The sequence below is a fragment of the Stigmatopora nigra genome, chromosome 23, assembly GCF_051989575.1.
Source record: "Stigmatopora nigra isolate UIUO_SnigA chromosome 23, RoL_Snig_1.1, whole genome shotgun sequence".
NCBI classification, from domain to species: Eukaryota; Metazoa; Chordata; class Actinopteri; order Syngnathiformes; family Syngnathidae; genus Stigmatopora; species Stigmatopora nigra.
The window spans coordinates 1,736,907-1,761,541 of record NC_135530.1 but is presented as its reverse complement, the minus strand read 5'-3'; the positions used below and the strand labels follow the sequence as shown (position 1 = coordinate 1,761,541).

Below are 24,635 nucleotides of genomic sequence, written 5' to 3'. Positions count from 1 at the left end.
TTGCAAAGAAGATGGGAGCAACTCCACTTTACATTTCCAAAACTTAACCTCTGACGGTGAAGGTCACTAAAATCCACGGAAGAGAATTTCAGATGGTCATGTAAATTAGCTTGGTGCCCTGGTCCCTTTTCTTTGTGAATAACTTGAGAGTTCTCGGAGTACTGTCAAGTATCGGAAGTCATGACGCTGAGGTTATATAACTCATGAGTTGATTCCAAAATGGTGACCGTAATAGTAAAATTAATGAATGTTCTGGCAGGCAAAATGGGATGAGATGATGCAAAAAGACTTTAAAAACACACAAAATTCTAGTCGTATTACCCATTCAAAACGCCACAAGTCTAGAAGAGGCCAGTGCCCAAACTGTGGCCCGCGTGCCACATCTGGCCCACAAGGTGTTTTAAACCAGCCCGTCGACGTTGTCCAAATAATGTTTTTTATTTTATATTTTATTTATTATTATTATTTTTTATTCCCCAAAATGGCGCTGTCACACGGAAGCCAGTGGCAGTAGCTCTGTCCACTCTTATTTGTTTTTGGTGTTTTACAGCCCTTCTTATCCTTTTTTAAACTACATTTTAATATTTTTAATACATTCCTTTTTACTTGACTTTGTAGTACCTTATACTTTTTACTTTACTGATGAGTGATGAGTATATTAATACTTTAGTCCTTTTTTTATGTTTATGTTTCATATGTACTGTTAACGGATGCACTTTTTTATATGTAGCATATGGAATATCATTTTAGAATAGACAGATGGTAAAAAGAGTGATAGCGGCAGACAGAAAGCAGTGAAAATACAGTACTCGTATAAATTGTTAGTTAAAAAAAAAGTGAAATGATGCCAAAAAGTTACCTTGTATTTTCACTACTTTTGCATTCAAGTAGACATTAACTTCTAAGCCTCAATTACAGAGCCGAGTGGCCTAGCGCATCATTACCGTGATGTGGGGTAGGCGGGTAAAGCTCAATGATGAAGTACAAGCCCAAGCCAGAATGAAAAATGCCGGCACGACTAGAGCACCAAAGGAGAAAAGAAGTGACCAAATAAATCAGAGGCCGGCAGATAATTGGACGAGTGGCTCTCTCGAGAAGCACCCGTAAAAAAAAAGCTACACGGTAATTTACAGTTAACTCTAAAGGGAACGGAACAAGACCAGGTTCTCATTGGATGAATCGTACAAAGGCGATACCTGACATAGCCATTATGGCCATTTACTTGGACATGTAGGGGTCGCTACCTTCGACACGGATCACTTTTTTTACGTCTTTGAGCAATGGAGGTGACGGGCTATACATTTTGCATTTGCCACCTGCAAATATCGACTTCTCGCAAGAGTGTTTTGGAAATAAATGAGCCAGACCATGGAAGTCCAATTCCAACAAGCTGTGCTATAATTTAAAGATAGGATCCCTCTGGACATGTTGGCTTTTCAATGCAAAGGATAAGTAATGAGATTCTTTGAAAGCAGTAGTTTTGCTCAAGGTGGCCAGGCACGTTTTTGTGGCTCATTGACGTTTTGTCCCTGGGACAAATTAGCATGGAATTATTGGATATTCAACATGTCTTCATGGAGCGACCACTACATTGGTTGAAGAGTGACAATGATAGTCATGAATGGAGCAACTGATTAGATTTTTTTTAAACCAATATCCTAATAATCCTAGTGTAGATTATCTCAATTTTGGGGGGAACATGTGATGTAATAGCGCTTAACCGATTTCTACATTTACTTTAAAAATTTGATAGATAGGCGTAGTCAGTACAAGATATGATACAAATAAAAAAGTGCATCCGTTAACAGTACATATGAAACATAAACAGGAAAAAAAGGACTCAAGTATTAACATACTCATCATTCAAGTGAAAAGTATAAAGTAAAGTAAAAAGTATGAAGTACAAAATAAAGTAAAGAATATAAAGTAAAGTAAAAAGTATAAAGTACAAAGTCAAGTAAAAAGTATAAAGTACAAAGTCAAGTAAAAAGTATAAAGTACAAAGTCAAGTATAAAGTACAGTAAAGTAAAAAGTATAAAGTACAAAGTCAAGTAAAAAGGAATGTATTAAGAAATATTAAAATATCATTTAAAAAACGATAGAGGGGCTGTAAAACACGAAAAACAAATAAGAGTGGACAGAGCTACTACCACTGGCTGCCGCGTGACGGCGCCATCTTGGGGGAAAAAAAACATTTGGACAACGTTGGCGGGCCGGATGTGGCCCGTGGGCCGTAGTTTGCCCATACTTGGTATAACCTGTACAACTCAATTGTAGTTTTGGCTCATACTTGCATGGCGAGCATCCTAGTGCATGCTTTGAATCCAATGGTAGGACAAGGTCGTCTGGCTTTCCAGCAATTTTACACATTATTCCCGCGCCATCGATTGCGGGGGCCAACGACGCTTGGGCAGAAGGGGGTCTCATCCCCCAGTCACCTATAATTGGAAGCTGTTAGCCAGGCGGGATGGGCCAGGATTACCAAGCAGTTTTGACGACTGGATGCCAAATGAGACTGAAGCCAAAGCACCGATATCGACTTGCGCGGGGGTCAAGCGAGTCGTCTTAATTGCTTCGGCAGATCGCAGCAAAGCTCCCGTCAGACTTTGTCAATCACAGACGCGACAACGTTGGAATTTTAAGAGCTTCTTTATTGGCTCGTAATGAGGCCCGCAATTAGTGCTTCATTAGTGGCCCAAAGGTCAAACTGTTTCACTCCAAACCGGTAGAAAAGTTCCAGTTGATGTGGGTCCATCCCGGGTTTTAAACACCGTGACCGGACGTTTGGTCGCCTGTCTTTTTGGTCCCTTTTGGTTTGGTCGGCGGTCAAATGTACTTAGATATTAAACTGTACTTAGATGTTAAAGAGTACTTGGATATTAAAGAGCACTTAGATATTAAAGAGCATTTGGATATTAAACAGCACTTTGATATTAAAGAGTACTTAGATATTAAACAGTACTTGGATATTAAACAGCACTTAGATATTAAAGAGTACTTAGATATTAAACAGTACTTGGATATTAAACAGCACTTAGATATTAAACAGTACTTAGATATTAAACACGACTTAGATATTAATTAGTACTTAGATATTAAACAAAACTTAGATATACACAGTACTTCGATATTAAACAGTACTTAGATATTAAACAATACTTAGATATTAAACAGTACTTAGATATTAAACAGTACTTAGATATTAAACAGTACTTAGATATTAAAAAATACTTAGATATTAAACTCTCTAATGAATATAATTTTGAGAGTTGGCTTCAACAGTAAACATCCAGCAGTAAGTAGTTTTAACCTGAGCAGTAAGTAGGTATCATACCTTCCCGTTTGTGCGCCATTTAATATACCCCTGCTGTTTGAAATAACCAGCTATTACACAGCAAAATACAGTATGTTCATTTCACCTCAGATTTTTGTATGAGTACAACTCAGAATTCAGCCTTGACAATCCGTAGCACTAATTTATGGTACTTCTACTTATCTAGCAACAAGTTGTCCTATTTTGTAGTATAAATATGTACTCTTATTACTTGGTTTGTCAGAGATTTTGGTCCTGTATGAATTTTGACATACTAAAGTTGCAAGTGAAACCATTATTTTGCATTTTTATGTTGTAATTATGGTGATAGTGGTGGTATTAAGGAGTTGATTTAGTCCCGGGTACTAAATGTACACCCTGCCACTGAAGTGGAATTATAGTCGAGATTAATTGTGGAAAATAATCACATGCTTTGCAGGAGGTTTGTGGCAATTAGAAATGGCAAAAAGAAGGTTGGAAGGAGTCACGATTTGAGACGATTCCCAACCAGATGGTGCCAATTTTTTTTTAAAAAGTACTTTTTATGGTATGTTCCCAAAAACCTTCAAGACTAAACTTCACTAATCTAAAAGTGAGGCTTTAATACAACTATGACAAGGGTTGAAATGTGATTGGATTACTTTGAAGGAGCTTGGCTTGCTTCCCACTTTTGCAAATGCGTCTTGGAACGTTGCTGACTAAAAATAAGCAAAAAAAGATGAGGAAATTAAATTAGTCAAATGTCAAAAAGCTCAGTACATGTTGCTAAAACCTCTTAAAGTCAATTTAATTAAACTTTATATCTCCAATACACCTTTCAACAAATGTTGAAATAATTATCTAAAAGTGCAACAGCGTATAATGAAATTAATCCAAATTAAATGTAGTGATAAAACATCAGACACCCTAAAACTGATAAATTGATGTTATTTCATATTTTTACACGTTATTTTTTATTCTTATCACCTCTCTGTCGAAGTAAATATGACTGTTAAAATGATGAATACTAATGAGCTTTCCAGCCACTTTTTTGTGAGTGCCAAAGTTCCCCTGAAAAACAAAGCTTCCTAAATTTCTTCATGAATAAATATAAAAAAATGAACAAAACAACATGTTGGATAAGCTGTACTGCTCGTCACACAATCAGTGGTGAATTTGTTGGCAGCTTGGCGGAGTCTAATTACGTATGCGTGTACCTCCAAGGTGCCTGATCGCAGCTGTTCCATCGCAAAACTAAATTATGAGCTGAAAATAAGCACGCCTGCTCGCAAAACCCCCCAAAAGCTCTCCATTTGCGTTCCTGGAGAGAACATTTTCACTCCAAAGTTTATTGATATTGCCTTCAGGTGCATGCAAAATCAAGTTTTTGTATTATAAGATTCCAGATTAAAAAAAAAACAATTATCATTTCACAATTATCTGAGATATTTCTAAAATGCATCTTCGGTCTGTCCTTGCTAATCCCCCCCCCCCCCCCCCTCCCCCCACGCGCAGTAACGCAGTAACCATGGCGAATCACCGCGAAGCTGGAGGAAGACCCGCCCTCTGCTTCACTATTGGACCATTTCAATTCAAGTCTGACCACGCCCTCCAGGATGCAGAAACAGCCCAGCTGGACCTGTAAGTACAATTGATGCCGGCCCTCCCAATCAAAATAAATTGGACGTCGATGTCAATGTTGGACAATGAGTCAAGTAATGTTTCCAGAATTGTTTAAAACAATTCTTCAGGCCTTATTGAATCGAATTTAATGTTGAATTGACGTAGTACAGTCGCCCACTCAGCCTTGCAAGTAGCATCCACAAATGAATTCTCCATCCATACTTTATTGTTCTTCTGCTTGATGTCGTCTCTCATGGTTTCACTGTATTAGTAGTAGTATTATTACAGCACGCACAGCTGCCTTGTAAAATCCTTGAGCCTCTCCATGAATCAAACATTTTTCCTCTCTCTTTTTATAGAGCCTCAGGAGTGAGAGGTTAATCGCTGAGAGGAAAGAAATCGTCTCAGGTAAAGACGGCAAAATTCTAACCTTTTGACTTTAAATTAGTGGTTATTGTACCAAGCGTATTTTACCAAAAAAAATAAGCTTAATATTGTCCTCTATTGCTTTCCAAATAGTTTCCCCTTTTCAATAATTAGTTCTTGCAAAGAAATAAAAAACACCAACAGCAAATCAACTATTACTGACATATACACATATATATACATATATACATACATACATATATATACCTAAATCTGTATATATATATACATACATGCATATATATACATATATACATACATATGTATACATACATGCATATATATACATATATACATACATATGTATACATACATGCATATATATACATATATACATACATATATAAATATACATATATACACATATACATATGTATACATACCTATACATCTATATACATTCATAATTATACACATATTTACATATATGTATAAATACATATACATATATACACATATATACACCTATACACATATATATATATATATATATATATATATATATATATATATACACATAAATATACATAAATACATACATATACATATATACATAAATATACATATATACATACATATATACATATATATATATATATATATATATATATATATATATATATATATATATATATATATATATATATATATATATATATATATATATATATATATATATATATATATATATATATATATATATATATATATATATATATATATATATATATATATATATATATATATATATATATATATATATATATATATATATATATATATATATATATATATATATATATATATATATATATATATGTATATATATATACATAAATATACATATATACATACATATATACATCAATATACATGTATATATATATATATACATATATACACAGATATGTACATACACATAGATGGATGCATATACATATGATTGGTCTTAACATTCAGCCATTTCTTTTGTTAAAGATTGCTGAAAAGAAAACATTGCTTGTTTTTTTTCCTAGTTTAGATACAGCATGAGTATTTTGTAGTTTGGTAAAAACTGGCGTTGTAAGATTTGTAGTATTTGACAGCTCTGGTTACCTCCCAATGACCAAATACGGTCAACATAGTTGCCCTGGTGGAGTGTCCTTGCCCTCCCTTAGCCTTGAAAAGTTTTTAAAATGTCATTGATCGCATGAATGAGTGTCATAATGTTCAGATGAGGACACAAAATCCGCACTTGGAAGCCACTTGTCGCATGGTTATCAGGCACTATTGCACACATTTGTGGCCCGTTGTTCGATGCCCCGAAACCCGCGTCGAGGGCTCTCAGTTGCCATTACGCCGAGGCCAAGAACCGGGAGGGGTGGCTGATCCGTTATGCGGCATCCATTATCTGCAAAACGCGGAGCGAGCGCCCGGCTAAAAGTGTCAAATATGCATGAGCGAGCGACATTCTCCAGGGCAATTAAAGCCATCGTTAAGATGCTCACCTCCTCCCTTCAGCCATGCAGATATGGGCTTGTTGAATTTTTAGGGGGGGAACCGACTCATTTGTGTCGTCCAACAATTGGAGCTTTTGATAAAAAGCTGAATGTAGTGTAACCGATAATAATAATAAGTATTTGCATGATGGTGAACAACATGAGCTCATTATGTTTACCGGGATGCCACATTGACTTTAAAAATTTTGACAGATGGGCCGGGTCAGCACAAGATAGGATACATATAAAAAAGTGCATCCGTTAACAGTACATATGAAACATAAACAGAAAAAAAGACTAAAATATTAATATACTCATTACTCATCATTAAAGTAAAAAGTATAAAGTACTACAAAGTAAAGTAAAAAGGAATGTATTAAGAAATATTAAAATTTAATTAAAAATAAGATAGAAGGGCTGTAAAACACGAAAAACAAATAAGAGTGGACAGAGCTACTGCCACTGGCTTCTGCATGACGGCGCCATCTTGGAGAAAAAAAAACCTTATTTGGACAACGTTTGCGGGCCGGATTAAAAATCCTAATGGGCCCGTATATGGCCCGCGGGCCATGGTTGCCCATGTCTGTGCTATAAATACTGGGATTCATTTTTCGGGGCTTGGGTTTAGCTAAAGTGATCTTTTTGTTCTAGCCAGGTGACGTTTTCAGGCCACCTGTAATGTCTAAACCTTCCCAGAGCAACAACAACAAAAATACACTATCTTTCCGAGTGTTTGATGCCACCTGGCTTTGTGCTCCGAAACTCCGTCGGTCACTAGGTTATCGATTGTGGCCTGCGGAGTTGAGGACATTCGTTCAGTGTGGGCAAGCGTTATTGATTGTGTTTAAAGTGACAAGATTGAGAAGGTCCACTCTGACATGATATCCCTATCACCCGAACAGGGAGAGCGCGGCGGGTCTGCCTGCGATTGATTTCCGCCAGTAGCCATTCATCACGAGCGGTGGCAATAAAATGGCTATTTTTCAACGCCACGCGCTGAGGGACCATCCGCTTTTAGAGGCAGGACATCGTCAAGAAAGCTAGCGCTGGCGTGTAAACGTCACGAATTGTCTTGGCGTGATCGTAGATCAGGCGCAATTGTCTCCTGCCAAAGAAAGACGATCACCAAGTCGAAACAAATCACAACGTCGTAATGGAGCGCCTTTTTTAATCGTAATTTCTCTTCATTAGACTCTTCTGCATGCATTCTCTCATTGATACTCATTGATTAGCAACAGTGAAATAATATTCTCAAAAGTATTCAGACTTTTTTTTACTTTCAAAGTGGTAAAATGAATAATAAATGCTCACATTTTCATGTACTTTTACTTTTATATTCTTATTATGGCTCTCAGGGAATAATGTTTGAAAATATCAATTGTTTATGGCTCTTTTCGTCAAAAAGCTTCCCGACCCCTGCCTTAATTGCAACTATTCTATTTCTTACATTCATTGACGCTCCCTAATCAGAATACAGGCAGCACAGTAGTCGTCATATTTATATGAATACATACATGTTGAACACTACACTAACAAATTCTCCAACATGCTAATATATTTTAATCATTGGCAAATCTAGCGGAGGTGGATTAGGCACCTGTGACCGTCGACGCTGTTAATTAAGCGCAAAATGTCAACAGATGGAGTCCGCCCACCCCGGCGTCCGTCAATTATAGAGGGACACACTTGACCTTCGCCCTTGGCGTCACAACAGGTGGCGCTATCTTGGCAATGGCCAATTATAGCAATGTCCTTCTCGGACTTTTGGTTAAAATAATGAGCTGGTAAACAGTCGTTAATGGAAGCAGACCATTGATCAGGCGTCGAGGGTTGCCCGCCAGGAGTGTCGGCACCTCCAAATATATCTTTTGATAGCAACATGACGACTGAGGCTTGGTTTTGGACTGGTTCAATCCGTCTACATTATTCATGGAGACCGCTGAAGCCACTTGTGTGTCGTCCAGAAGATGGATGGTGTCCTTTCAACGTTTATTCACACGCCGGCGTTCGTTTAGTGCGTGATGATAAATCTATTTATGGCGGCAATGTGAATTATGTATGTCGTATAGATTGGGCGGCGAGGGTTTGGTTATGAAGACGTGGGGAAAGCCCTGCCGAGTGTTATTGGGATTCGCTGATTAATGCAATTTTTGCATGGGAAAATCTACATTGTTGATGCTATGTTCTATAAGATATTTAGCGTGGCTGTGCCTCGAAACAAATGGGAAACATGTGTAGAATTTATCTTAGACCAGGTTGGAAATGAGCGAGGTCAGGGAATGCTTGCCCATTACTCTTGAGCAAAAGTTTGCTGCTAGTCAGACGTGAATGGACGTTTGGTTGCCGGTCAGATGGTGACAGAGAGTTTACTGTTGAAACCAGCTCTCAAAATTCTATTCATGAGAGTTTAATATCTAAATATCTACTGCTTTCAACAGTACTTGGATATTCAATATCTAAGTACTGTTTAATATCAAAGTACATTTGACCGGCGACCAAACATCCTAGCACCCTTTAAATGGATCTGACGTCCAATTTATATCCTTCTCCCTCATTCTTGACTACATTTTTTTCCATAAATTCCTTGCACATTTCATGGTGTTTTTTTTGGGGGTTTTTTTTGTCCGGGGGAATTGAGTTAAGCCCAGAAAGAGGAAAAAAAAAACATGTCCTGTCTGACAATACAAGAGGGAATGATGGGTTGCGTTCCAGCGTCACAGCTGGCTTCCCACACTTTGGCAGCCACATGCTCATCCATCTGAAAAAGCCAAAGTCCTCCAAAAAAGGATTTTAGCATCCACCACAGGAATCCACCCCAAAAAAAAACAAGCGCCATCTCCCCGGCGGCAACAGATCGATTCCGACAGTCTACCGAGACATCCAACATGTCCGAGACGTTCGATTTATTAGGACGCTCCCCTACCATGCATTCGATTGAGTACGTCAATACACACACTGTAAAATTCGAACTACAACGAGGCGCGTGGGACGCTACAGCGCTAAAGATGCGCGGGTTAGATTGCCGTCGGCGAGAAAAGGGCATGCGTCTTTGGTCTTGAATGTGAGTTGTCAGATTCTTGATGAATGCCTGACATCATCATTGCGCCGCCATTGGACTTGGGTGATAAGCTACGAGAAAACGCTGATGGATGGGCCACCTTACGTGGAGATATGGTTCATTTCAGATATTACAGAAGGCGGACATTTCTGTTTTGGGCTTTCATAACCTTCATTGGTGTCCCTCAGGGTAAAAGTAGACATTTTGCAAAAAAATGCTAGAAGTTGGAGTGAAATAACTTGGTTATTGTGGAAAATTTCTGTAGAATCCCTTGCAAGAATAATTATATTATAATATAATATTAAATAATATAGGGGGAGATCTGATTCAATGATATATATTGAATTAAATTGGCATTTATGATGATTTTCTTGGAAGGGAGAATCCATTTTGACATCGTTTTGGCAATTTCGCTTGCCTATTTAAGGCCATAAATTAAAAAAGTTACAAGGTTATTGATTAATTCAATTGCATAAGCAAAAAGAACAGCTATAAAAATCATCGCATAACAGGTATTCCATAATAACAATTAAGGAGGGAACTCGAAAACAACTTAAGGGATTACAGTCCTCAGAACTCATCATCCAAACATCCATTTTTTTAACTAATTTGCCTCACAAAAGTGTCAAAAACTGTACAATTGAAGTCTCAACTCTTGTCCAAACAATTCCAGAACCAAATCTACATTTAAATCTTGCAAAATTCCAAGTTTTTAGTAGTTTTACCGTCAAAATGTGCAATCCAATGATCAATAGTTAATCTAACAACCAACAAAACACACACCCAGAATACAAATGGCATTATGAATTGCAGCATAAGCATTTTATGTCATTCCATCAAGAAAATAAATGACCGATACGCATGGTCAAATAATTTAAAGGCTCATCAAATGCGAAGGATTTTTTTTTTTACATTTTCATGAGGGCAAGGCTAATCATTTAGAATTGATCTTAACAGGACACAATGCTCACAATGCTTTTTAGCCTACAGGCATTCATTCCCGTTAGAAAGATTTAACATGTCTCCCGGCTGCCTTTTCAATTGATTTGAGGTGATACCCGGCAGAGCCAAGTAAATGAAATGTCAACATCTGTGACGTGTGATGAGAATTAATGGCATGAGAACCGAGAGTAGAACCCACGACAGAGGCAGAGAAGGGTGAAAAAGCTCAGATAATGGCATACGCCTGTGACAAGCGACATATTACATGACATGGTAGAGTTGCTATCGTAGAATGCAGAGCAATTTAATTGGCGCTCTCGTGTTTACAGAGAACGTCTTCAAACTGAATGACAGTGAAGATGTGGCATTCGTTTACCTGATATACCAAAATGTCGTGACTGGACGTTTGGTGGCCGGTGTTTTGGTCGCTGGTCAAATGGTGAGGGAGAGTTTACTGTTGAAAAACGGCTCTCAAAATTATATTCATGTAAGAGAGTTTAATATTTAAGAGAGAGGGTTTAATATATAAGTACTGTTTAATATCTAAGTACTGTTTAATATCGAAGTACTGTTTAATATGCAAGTATGTTTAATATCGAAGTATGTTTAATATCGAAGTATGTTTAATATCTAAGTATTGTTAAATATCTAAGTACTGTTTAATATAAGTACTGTTTAATATAAGTACTGTTTAATATAAGTACTGTTTAATATAAGTACTGTTTAATATCTAAGTACCGTTGAAACCAGCTCTCAAAATTATATTCATGAGAGTTTAATATCATAATATCTACTGTTGATTCATGAGAGATAGAGTTTAATATCTGAGTACTGTTTAATATCTAAGTACTGTTGAAAACAGTAGATATTTAGATATTAAGCTAGCTCTCATTAATATAATTTTGAGAGCTGGTTTCAACAGTACTTAGATATTAAGCAGTACTTAGATATCAAACTCTCTCTCTTAGATATTAAACTCTCTCACGCATGAATATAATTTTGAGAGTTCAACTTCAATTTGAACTATTTCAACTTATGAACAATTTCAACTCATGAACAATTTCAACTTATGAACAATTTCAACTTATGAACAATTTCAACTTATGAACAAACACTGAACCTAACTCGTTCGTAAGTAGGGGAGCGTCTGTACAATATTCCTTTCTCACCCAAATTGAATTGATCGTCTATCACTGGCAATCGCCCTAAATATTGACGACAAAATAAGTGATTATTTTTTCCGCTGTTCAACAGTATTTTGGCTGAGTTAACACTAATCATTAGCAGACTCTTTTTCACACCCGCACAGGATGTTGTTGCTAAAAAAGCAAAGGAGGCGGCGGCAATGGTTACGCAAGAGGCGCGAAGAATGCAAACGCCTACATATGCAGCCTGAAAGTGATCAATAGACTCACCTGAAAGAAGCGCACCTCACACAACAAAGCCGACGCCCCCTCACTAATGATGCTAATGCTCCCTGGGATCATTTATAGCAGCGATAAAGGCCGCCGACCTCATATGGAATGTCCTAATCTGAAAAGCGGTATTGTGCACAGGCAGCGGCCATGTTGCTACTCAAATGTCGTTTTATTCTTAAGAGGTTTATGATCTTTTTAAATCCTTTTAAAAAAGAGCACAGCTAGAACTGGGGGAGTTGTGCTCGAGACTGATAGGATAAACAATGGTCTGCAATGGGAAGATCTAACCTAACCAATAGCCATAGTACAATTTCAATGGGAATACTACTCTCGTCTTCTCTGCGCAGCAGCAATCATATGGCGCGCAGTAAATAAAATCCAAACTTTTTTTTTACCCCTTTCCCCATGATGGCGCCGTTTACGCGGTAGCCAATGGCAGTAGCTCTGTCCACTCTTATGTTTTTCCTGTTTTACAGCATATTTTACATGGAAAATTAGAGGGAACATTGACATAAAAGTGTTATACTAATTTCCCCATAGCGAGCAATGATGATGTCACTCACACTTGTACTTAGGTTGTCTTTCTGCCTATATCAACAAAAAAATTAGAGAAAACATTGGCAGCAACGCATAACTTACTCTTACATATATTCTTAAAATAAAACTTTCAAAACAGCCACCAAAAATACTACTGTACAAGCCATATTTCCCATTCACTGCTATTAACAGGAATAAACATCCATTCCAATAACATTCTCCAGATTGATGTCCAATTATGAGGCTTTTTTTCAATCCTCCTGCAGTAAATTGAAATGAGTTTTTGGCAGTAAATGAGATCTAAATTGGACATCACTTCCAGTCTATGGCAGCCAATAAGTTCTTAATGAAAGCCGACATGTGAGGATTTGAGTTGCTGTGCTCCAAAAAAACACAAGATATATTTACGTTACTATGGCAACACGCTGAATGACCCACAAAAAGATGAAGTGGCGTCTGCTGTCGCTTTACAATCAATTTCCATCCCATTTTCTGGGCTGGTGTCTGAGCTGAATTCTACTACACCTCATTTAGTCCAACTCCGCGGGGGGAATGAAACAATCACTAGAGAAAGCTTGAAAACGAAGCAAAAAGCAAACAACTTAAAATCAAGAAAACCAAAAGCCAAAAAAAATAAAGATTGCTTTTCCTCAATCTCAGAATAAAGAGTATTTTGATATGTTTTGTTTGTTTCTGTCAAAGAAATCTAAGGGTAGATTATTTGTTGTTTTTTTGCTTGATAATGTTGACTACAAGTTCAATTGAGTTCAACCAAAAAAGTAAATAACTGAAAAGGCTGTGAAAAAGCAATATAAAGTGCTGACATTTCAAATGAATGGAAAGAAAACCGCTATAGAAATGGTGAAGGTTAGATTCTAAAATTAGATGGTAGAGTCCCAAAAAAAAATTGATCAGGTCAAATTTAGCGATAAAAAACCCCCAAAAACGAAGTAAAATCCTTCTAATGAACAGCTGTTGCGATTTTAGTACTCTAAAAGTAGTAAAAACAAGATTTAAGGAAAAACTATGGAGATTTAAAGGTTCCATTTGTCGTTCTGCACTTTCAGATGTTCACATTTATGCAAATAAAATAACAATAAAATACAATTTTGGTGCTTTTAATTTTTGCAGAGGAAGAATCCTCGTTTAAATACCTCCAAAAAATAAAAAAAATAACCAATGAAAGAATATTTAACAGTATTGTTTCAGTTCAGGCATTTTTGTTTTTTTAATATCCGACAGTGGCGTTTTTTCATTTTTGGTTTTCTGTTTTTTCCATATATAAGGCACACGGGATTATAAGGCGCACTGTCTATTTTGGAGAAAATCTAAGACTTTTAAGTGCGCCTTATAGCCGTGAAAATACGGTACATGGATCACTTTATAAGCGAGTTGATGTGGGCTATTTGCTTTGTCGGCGTATAACTTGACATTGTTTATATGCGGTAAATAAACTCACCTAGTGCATCTTGGTGGCCTCATTTTCGTTGTTTACAAAGAACACTGGCAATCAAGACAAGAACCCTGCAAACAACACGCTCTCCGCCGGCCACCTCCATCCACCACGTCACTCCAGATCACTTCAATCACTCCCACAGGGAACATTTCGACAGTGTTCTTTTAAACCAAACGGGGTACCGTCGGGGTAGCTTTGAATACCTTGTCACGTCACGTCAAGGCCGGGATGCCGGTCCGGATTAGGGTGTGATCAAAAGGGGGAGCTTACAATGATCCTTGACTTTGCTACATCTTGACCTTTGGCAAGCGGGGGACATGGAATTTGGTTGCTACTTGAGTCAAGCCTGCCTGTGATTGCAGTTACACTCTGAGATTTGGTGACGTAAAGAAATAAAACCATTCCAGCGAATTTTGGGATAAAAAAACTGATAAACACTGTTCCCTCTAAGCAATTGCGCACTATTCTCGTCTTCTCTGTGCAGCAGCAATCAGACTGCACGCAGTAAATAAAATTCAAACTGTTTTATAGTCATAAAATCATTTTTGAGGGTTGGATTGAAGGCATGGCTAGGAAATTCACAGACCGCCACTGCAAGAATGCAGCTTTTATCAAACAGAATGAAGATTAATCATCAGAAACATTGATTCAATAGTGGTCCAGTTGAAAAAAGCTGAAGTATGCTAATGCCAAAATCCAAGGGGTGCAAAGACTGGTCGCCAGACAAGTGCAACATGTCACAGTGGGATGCAAAGACAGGAAATGAAAGCGATGGCGATCTTCAGCCGCTGAGATATAATTACAGATTTACATTCATTTCCTAGCATCGTACCTTCCCATTCCTACTATCCACGGACCCTTGTCTCAAGGGTACCTGGCCACTTGGGGTGGGGGGACCGGTCTTAAACAGATGCCTGCTGAGATACAACATAAATATTTAGACAGAGCACTAGGCATTCTTCCCGCATATCAACAACCTCCAGTGTGTTGTTGTCCTGTGCCCAAGGGCTTTGTATTCCCTCCAGAGAATGCGCCGGCTGTATATTTATTTGCTAAGGAGAAGACCACCCCTTGGGAGTCAAGCCATTTTTTATTTTATCTTTTTAATCTTTTTGGGCTTCTTTCCACTTGACGGTACACCGTCTGGATAATGTCTCATTGTGTGTGCATTGAGCCAAAAGACGACCCCAAGGTCAATGTTTTGAGTCGTGCATCGAGATTTAAGTTCTCTCAACTCATTCTTAGTTGACAGGTGGGCACTCGTAACCAGACGTTTGGTCGCTGGTATTTTGGTCGCCGGTCTTTTGGTCGCCCGGTCTTTTGGTCGCCCGGTCTTTTGGTCGCCCGGTCTTTTGGTCGCCGGTCTTTTGGTCACCGGTCTTTTGAAAGCCGGTCTTTTGGTCGCCCGGTCTTTTGGTCCCCGGTCTTTTGGTCCCTTTTGGTCGCCGGTCAAATGTACTTCAATAATAAACCGTACTTAGATATTAAACTCTATCTCTCTTAGATATTAAACTAAACAAACTAATTTCAACTTATGAACAAGCACTCGGGACCTAACTTGTTCGTAAGTAGAGGTAGCGTCTGTATCTACTTTCTTTTATATTAAGCCTCAGTAAAAACAAAAACAAAAAATGAACTCCCACAATGGATTCATTTCTAGACTGGCTTCAGACCAGTGTTCAAACCAAGTGTGAATAATCATATCTGGCACTTGTAGAGTTGTGTACTTTCTATCCGAGCCAGAGTTCTCTCCAAGGACAGCGTTTGTTGCATTACAGATCTACAAATATCTAATTTCAAGAACCCCAGATTGCCAAAGTGTTTCTTGTCAAAGAGGTGTCAAACATATCTCCTGTAAGCAGGACATAAGTGGGGAATCAAATCCTGACAGGTGTTGTATTATCCCGCCACTAATCTCTTGGCAGGGGGGGCGGATAAACCAGAGGCCAGTTTGGGAAACTTGCCTAAGTGGATGCTGTCACAACTCGGCTTGACTTGACGGGCCGTCGGTCAAGGATTAACATTTCCGTCGGGTTTTATTTGTGACGCCGCGGCCGGGCGCATTGGCGCAAAGCCCGGATGGCCACCCGTGATTGACGTTTGCGTCTGACACTCTCATACCTGGCAACCACTGCCGATAACTGCCCTTATAAATGAATATGATTCCCCGTACAACCCCCCCCAAAAAACGTACAAACACTGTATATCTACGCATGTCATCCTTTATCGATATTGCCGTACGCACCGCTAAAAAAATACATACGATTGGGGATAATTTTTTGCTGGTATACCGTGACAAAAGTAACGATCAATGATAGTAGCGTTGTTGGCTACCAGTCTACGAGACAATCTGATTTTTAGCCAAAAACAGTCTTGTTGAGATCGGTTTTCATAAATATCGGCCATTTTTCTTAACAAAAATTTTCCCCGTACGGCGTACATGATTTGAAATTGTAAAAAAAACGTATAAAATACGTATAAAACATACAAGTTGACAGGTATGCACTCTGTCGCAGTCCGCCTCGGCCTCTTAAGACTGGCAGTTAAGACGCCATGTTGTAAATAGCCCAAACTGTCCAAGTTCAACGTTTGCTTTACTTCTTTATCGCATTGCTGTGAATCATAGGAGGACGTGTGTGTGGGGGGATGGCAACCCAAACGTAGAAACAATGAAGTGGAACAAATCCAACAGGCACCCACTTTATTTCGTCTCTTTTTTTTTCTGTCGTCGCTATCAGCCGCTATCTTAATGAGCGCCAGCTTTCCATGGAGTGCGCGTAGCAGCCAGCCGCAGTGATGCGCAGGGCATTCAAGGTACAAATGGAAGAAGCCAGTAGCAGCGGATATTTCCATCGACATCTAGCAGGTTGAGGACTGTGGTATTTTTAACAAAATAAATAGCAAAGCGGTAGAACTTAAACGTGAATGAACAATCTTCTACCCGTTGGAAGTTGTTTGTACTTGGAGTTGACACACAATGGAGTCCATTTAAAATCTTGTACTTGTTAATATAGTACGGGGACTAGTTATGGTTAGTTTTGATCTTGAACAGACGTTTGGTCGCTGGTCTGTTGGTCGCCGGTCGTTTGGTCGCTGGTCTTTTGGACGCCAGTCAAATGTACTTAGATATTAGACAGTACTTAGATATTAAACAGTACTTTGATATTAAACAGTACTTTGATATTAAACAGTACTTCGATATGAAAAAGTGCTTCGATATGAAAAAGTGCTTCGATATGAAAAAGTACTTCGATATGAAAAAGTACTTCGATATGAAACAGTACTTTCATATGAAAAAGTACTTCGATATGAAAAAGTACTCTGATATGAAAAAGTACTTCGATATGAAACAGTACTTAAATATTAAATTCTCTCTCTTATATATAAAACTCTCATGAATATAATTTTAATATACCGGGTATATTAAATGGCAGGGGTATATTAAATGGCAGGGGTATATTAAATGGCAGGGGTATATTAAATGGAAGGGGTATATTAAATGGCGCACAAACGGGAGGCTCAAATAAGCTAAACTCATTAAATATACCTGGGTATATTAAACGGTAAAATACAGTAGTTTTGATTGCCTCTGACATTTTTATGAATGGGATATAATTACCACAACAAAGATTGTGACCTTAGTATTTGTTTGCCAAGGCAACATAGCAAAGCAGTCTTTCGAAAATGTCCACCCGGTACGTACTTTATCTTGAAACCCCAGAAGCAGCAAGCTTCTTCATCGTAGGCTCTCTACATAACGAGCCAGCTCATCTCAATGCAATGGAGCCGGAAAGGCAGGTGAACTCCCAGAGGCGGCGTGCTATCTAGTAAGGGCACGTACTAACGGCTTTCCTGGGAAATGATTGTAACGGGCAGCAACAATAGGAAGATACATTATGCGGCTGCCTTTATGATGGCATTCCCAGCCTAGCAGAGGCGCCATTTCTGAGTTCACTGGAGCAGAAACAAAGCCTGGACGAGCCAGGAGATGACAACAATCAAACCAAGCGTGTGTTGTGTCCGGGGGAATCAACGTATTGTGGATCTATTATGTTCATAGTTCCCTTGTCTATGAAACAACCAAAGACATAGTAGTCATGACAGTTAGCTAAGTACTGTAGGGTTGTTGTTGGGTTTTTTTTTTTTTTGCAAGATTTTGGCAAGCGTTGATGCTCAGCTTAAGTTTCCAAGCAAACGTCCTTCAACCATGTCGTAAATAACTTGAGTACGCTTGGGTTAGACTCGTAAGACCAAAAGAGGAGACGTCTCATGAGCTACTATAATCTGTTGGAAAAAGTTTGTGTTATTTCTAGCCTGAGGGTTGCTATTTAAAAGCTGCACTGTCTCTCTGATATCTGATCAATTTTAATAAGACACTAAAGCTCATGGTTGAGGTGGGATGGAAGTAAATTGCTGCAGGTGAAGCAGCTGAACCCATTTTCTGGGGATAAGCTATTATCTTTCAATGTAGGATTACGTGCTAATTAAAGGCCATTTTTTTTTGCTTAGGTTTTTACAGTGAGATTTAAATTAGTCATGCAAGACGGCTCATCTACTACGGATTTTTCTGTGGCGCTCAAAAGGGCGTCTTTGCCATTTGATGGGGGGGTCTGAACGACTGTCATTTTTCACAGATGGTGTAACACGTTGACTGTAGCAAAAGCATTTGACAGAGGGCATCGCTTTTATGACTCTCTAAGATTCTTGGAACACTGCAGGATGTATGCTGATGATTTCATCAGACAGTTTTAGAATTGGACTTCTTTGACTGGGGGAGTCATTCACTTTGATCACATGGTCACAGTGCTCGGATGTTTGGGCGCCAGTCTTTTGGTCGCAGGTCTTTTGGTCGCAGGTATTTTTGGTCGCAGGTATTTTTGGTCGCAGGTATTTTTGGTCGCAGGTATTTTTGGTCGCAGGTATTTTTGGTCGCAGGTATTTTTGGTCGCAGGTATTTTTGGTCGCAGGTCTTTTTGGTCGCTGGTCTTTTTGGTCGCTGGTCTTTTGGTCGCAGGTCTTTTGGTCGCAGGTCTTTTGGTCGCAGGTCTTTTGGTCGCCGGTCAAATGGTGACAGAGAGTTTACTGTTGAAACCAGCTCTCAAAATTTTATTCATGAGAGAGAGTTTAATATCTAAGAGAGAGAGTTTAAAATCTAAGAGTGAGAGTTTAAAATCTAAGAGATAGAGTTTAATATCTAAGAGAGAGAGTTTCACTTTTAAGAGAGAGATTAAAATCTAAGTACTGTTTAACATCTAAGAGAGAGAGTTTTATATCTAAGAGAGAGAGGTTCATATCTAAGAGAGAGAGTTTAATATTTAAGAGAGTTTAATATCCAAGTATGGTTTAATATTGAAGTACATTTGACCGGCGACCAAAAGAAACCAAAAGGCCAGCGTCCAAAAGACAGGCGACCAAAAGACTGGCGACCAAACCTCAAGTCACGACGTTAAAGAGCGCTGACCTAGAAAAGCGGCATCAAATTAAAAAGGCAAGTCCGACATTATATCTGCTCACCTGTGCGAAAAACACAAAATGGTAGGGAGGACTAAAAAGGTAACACACGGACCTTTTTTGTTGTTGTATTCCCCAAAGGGCACAAGCAATTTTCAGCTCTACTGAACAAACTGCAGATCGGAACAAGGAACAATAGGAAAAAAGCTCATTTATTCACTACAGGCGACCAACAAAAAAAAGAACCTGACACAAAAGAAGCCATTTAGGAATCTGCGTGATATATGTCAGCCTGAAAAGAAGTTGGCAGTGGCCTTATGTTCATCAGTCAAAGGCTACCATCATCAGCATCAAACGTCCTGATGAGGTGGGGGCGGACTAACGGCAGGGGATCCTAATGATTGATGGCTAGGCTAAGATAAATCACACCCGGATTTCCCTAGGCAAGCTTTGGCTCAGCATGTGGACGGTAAAAAAAAAATGGCTTCCGTTCAGCCACCTGAGGGACCCTGTGGAGATATTGTAGCCCGACAAAGTGAGTCACTGTAGTACCAGATGGATTTGGTTTGGACTTTTGAGTGTCCGAGGGTCTCAGGTGCATCGTAGCTTAGGACAAAGAGCATAAAAAAACACTCGTGGGACTGTCACGCTTAATCCACTGGGCGGGAAATAAGTATGTCCCGTTTGTATTGTTGTACTTTTCCAGCAGTGTAAATCGCTAGTGTTAAACATTTTATGGGGATTATGCCAGCTTAGTTCCATCCATGCCCCAATGGAACCATGGGGGGGTTTCTGGCAAGGCAGATAAACTAACGTTCTTGATGGTGTAAATGTGAATGCGGTGGAAGTACTTATGTCAGTTATTGCACTAATTAGGGTTAGAGGATTTGGGTGAAAAGATATAGAGTATATTTGGGGAAATTTGTCAATCATGGGGATGACAGATATGTTAGATGCTGTTGCAACTTAGTCTTATACGCAGAGAAGAGACACTTATTTTATATATTGTATTTTTTTTACATATTAGAGCAGGGGTGGGAAAACTTTTGGGCCCCAGGGCTTTAAAATGACTTTAAAAATTGGACAGATGGGCCGGGTCAGCATAAGATACGATACATGTAAAAAAGTGCATCCGTTAACAGTACATATGAAAGATAAACTGAAAAAAAGGACTAAAGTATTAACATACTCATCACTCATTATTAAAGTAAAAAGTATGAAGTACTACAAAGTCAAGTAAAAAGGAATGTATTAATAAATATTAAAATGTCATTTAAAAACAGATAGAGGGGCTGTAAAACAGGAAAAACAAATAAGAGTGGACAGAGCTACTGCCAATGGCTTCCGCGTGACGGCGCCATCTTGGATTAAAAAGCTTAGCGGGCCATATGTGGCCCATGGGCCGTATTTTCCCCATATTTGGTCTATATTGTGCGTATATAAGCCAAACCCTCAATAGAGTTATCATTTTTCCGCAACAAATTGAAAGAAGTAAATACTGTAACCTAAATGTCATATTTGCCAACACAAAGATTTGTAGGCGCCTCGGCAGCACAATTGAATAACGCGACATAACAATAGAAAGCGCTGCCTCAACAATTGTTCCCCTCGAGGATATCAAACAGATGTTTAGAAGACATGTCGGTTCAGGAGAATATTAATACGCTAACGTGACAGCACTTACAGCCATTTTTCATTTCAAAGGGAAAAAGTTGGAGACATATATTTCGTATATTTCGTATCCCAAAATAATTCTCTTTTGTATTCTTTCCGCAGGTTCTACGCGAGTAGGTCAACCAACTGGAAACCCGTACCATGGATGGGCTAAATTTCACTTATTGGAACGCCTCGGAGGGCAACGAAACGGACGTAGAGGAGCTCCAAAGCTCCTACAAAACGGTGGAGGTGGTTTTCATCGTTCTGGTAGCCGGTTCCCTCAGTTTGGTCACCGTTATTGGCAACATCTTGGTCATGCTCTCCATAAAAGTCAACAGGAACCTGCAGACGGTCAACAACTACTTCCTCTTCAGCTTGGCATGTGCCGACCTCATTATCGGACTCTGTTCTATGAACTTGTACACGGTCTACATCGTCATTGGCTATTGGCCTCTAGGACCGGTGGTTTGCGATTTATGGTTAGCACTGGACTACGTGGCCAGCAATGCTTCGGTTATGAATTTGCTTATCATTAGCTTCGATAGATACTTTTGTGTAACTAAGCCTCTTAGCTATCCTGTCAAAAGGACCACCAAGATGGCGGGTATGATGATCGCCGCCGCTTGGGTTCTGTCTTTCATCTTATGGGCGCCAGCTATCCTTTTCTGGCAATTCATCGTGGGTGGTAGGACAGTGCCAGAAAGGGAATGCTACATTCAGTTCTTCTCAAACGCAGCCGTCACTTTTGGCACCGCCATCGCGGCTTTTTATTTACCCGTGGTCATTATGATTCAGCTTTACTGGCAGATCTCCAGAGCCAGCAAAAGCCGCGTCAAGAAAGATAATCGCAAGCCATCGGGAGGCAACGCCGAGCCGTTATCCCCCGCCAAGCGTAGAGTCAACCAACCAAACAATAACAACATCCCAACCGAAAACAGAGCGGCTTCCCAGAGCCAAAACGCTGAGGACGGAAGCCACCAGGGCGGCGCCAACCAACACGAAAGCAGGATGCAAAACGGCAAGGCGCCATCCTCCACCACGGCCGAAGGCGAAACCGAAGGCGATGACCCCGCCAGAGAAATCTGCCCTACTGGCGAGGAGAAAGAAAGCTCCAACGACTCCACCTCGGGTAGCGCAGCCGCATCTAACGTCAAAGAAGACGAAACGCCCTCCTCTAAACCCACAACCGTCGCCGCCGACTCATCCGCCGAGCGTCCACTCCCTCGCCAACGCACCAAAGCAGGCATCTCCAAATTAACCTGCATCAAGATCAAGTCCAAATCCACCAAAGGGGACTGCTACACTCCATCCAACACTACGGTAGAGATCGTACCCGCCTCAGAGCGACAAAACCACGTAGCCCGCAAGATCGTAAAGATGACCAAGCAACCGCCCAATAAGAAAAAGAAGGCGGCGCCGTCCCGTGAAAAGAAGGTGACGCGTACCATCATGGCTATCCTGGTAGCTTTTGTAGCTACGTGGACACCTTACAACGTGATGGTACTGATCAACACCTTCTGTTCTAGTTGTATCCCCAACACAGTGTGGACACTAGGCTACTGGTTATGCTACATCAACAGTACCATTAACCCCGCCTGCTACGCCCTATGTAACGTCACCTTCAAAAAGACATTCAAGCACCTGTTGCTCTGCCAGTATAAAAACATTCGTTCGGCTAGGTAGACAACGGTAGTACTGCAAGATGTTTTGTCCCAATGACCTTCCAGGACTACCATTTACGTTTCTCTCAAATCGGGCATTTCTCTACAAAGTCAAATAAAAAACTGACTTCTGGGTGCCAAAATAGCTCAAGCGATCCCAGATGGCAACAGTCGGAAACAAACGGTTGGTCACAGTGACTGCATACTCAAACATACAACCATTTTTTTGGTTGGAAGCCAAGCTTTTTGTTGACCGCTACTGTTTGACAATACAAATCTGGGCATCCATGATAAACAGCTAATTTATATAGACAACAATGGTGGTGGCACTTTGGAAATCGAGGCTGCAATGTCTGGTGGGTTCCTACTTTCCTCGTGACCGGACGTTTGGTCGTCGGACGTCAAACGTATTTTAGGTTCAGTGACAAGACTTATTTGTAGATAACTGTACAAAGCAGATCCATACTTTGTCTTCACTTGGAATCTTCTACAAGGATATTTTGGTCAGGCCAAATGTTAAAACTGGATTCACTGTTAAAACCCATTCACTTTTTGACCTGTCACACAAATGACCGGACGTTTGGTCGCCGGTCTCTTTTGGTCGCCGATCATTTGGTCGCCGGTCTTTTGGTCCCATGCGAGTACTGTTTAATATCCAAGTACTGTTGAAACCAGCTCTCAAAATTATATTCATGAGAAAGTTTAATATCTAAATATCTACTGTTTTCAATAGTTTTTCGATAATAAACAGTACTTAGATATCAAACTCTCATGAATCAACAATATATATTTAGATATTATACTCTCTCTCATGAATATAATTTTGAGAGCTGGTTTCAACAGTACTCGGATATTAAACAGTACTTTGGTATTAAACAGTACTTTGGTATTAAACAGTACTTAGTTATTAAACTCTCTCTCACATGAATATAATTTTGAGAGCTGGTTCCAACAATAAACTCTGTCACCATTTTGACCGTCAACCAAAACAACGGCGACCAAACGTCCGAGCACCTTTAGTATTATTTTAATCTTCAGAATCCTTCCAAATTAAACAAAACAAATGGATTGTTTATCCTTGCCTTCTGCCCCAATAGGACCTTTTACCTGACAATAACTTTTTTTTTCACATTAGGAATATCGGCGGTATCTAATAAGAAGTAGCTGGAGCTCAGAGCTTGATAATATTTGTTTTGAATTTGTGTGGATGGATGGATGAATGTGTATGTTGTGTTGGTTTTAAGCTCCAAATGTGGAGTTAACTTCAGAACACAGTCAAACCGGCTGGTGATTTAAAAAGGGCTACTTTCTCATCTTTTGTGTAATACTGTAATACATTAACACTAGTAGTATTAGTATGCGGATATATACCTTCACAGTAAAAGTTTTTCTTGGACACACACTGGCCCGCCGGGCTGATTTGAAGAGTGTGTTCAATGATGTGAAATGAGCACATTAACATACACATTAGCATTTTACAATCAAAGCTGGCCCATTGGACGACACTCAACTTGAGCCGACGTCCGCAGGCTCATCAGCTGAAATAAGTGCCTCATTTTATGTTTTCTCCACTTCAATAGTTTCATTCATGAAGGACAGCACTTAATTGCAGAGTAGGCGGCATGTACTTTTGGAC

General features: G+C 39.4%; 1 protein-coding gene across 2 annotated transcripts in view; it reads left to right on the top strand.

Annotated features, from left to right (window-relative positions):
- The window catches only part of chrm2a (cholinergic receptor, muscarinic 2a), a 30,619-nt gene extending 6,993 nt beyond the window's left edge, over positions 1–23,626 (top strand). For both annotated transcript variants that reach the window (XM_077710086.1, XM_077710087.1), the window contains exons 2-4: positions 4,817–4,934; positions 5,276–5,324; positions 21,459–23,626. In XM_077710086.1, the coding sequence (XP_077566212.1) occupies positions 21,498–23,021 (1,524 nt within the window). In that variant the 5' untranslated portion in view covers positions 4,817–4,934; positions 5,276–5,324; positions 21,459–21,497 and the 3' untranslated portion in view covers positions 23,022–23,626. The remainder of the gene's footprint in view (positions 1–4,816; positions 4,935–5,275; positions 5,325–21,458) is intronic.
- Positions 23,627–24,635: the final 1,009 nt, after the last annotated feature.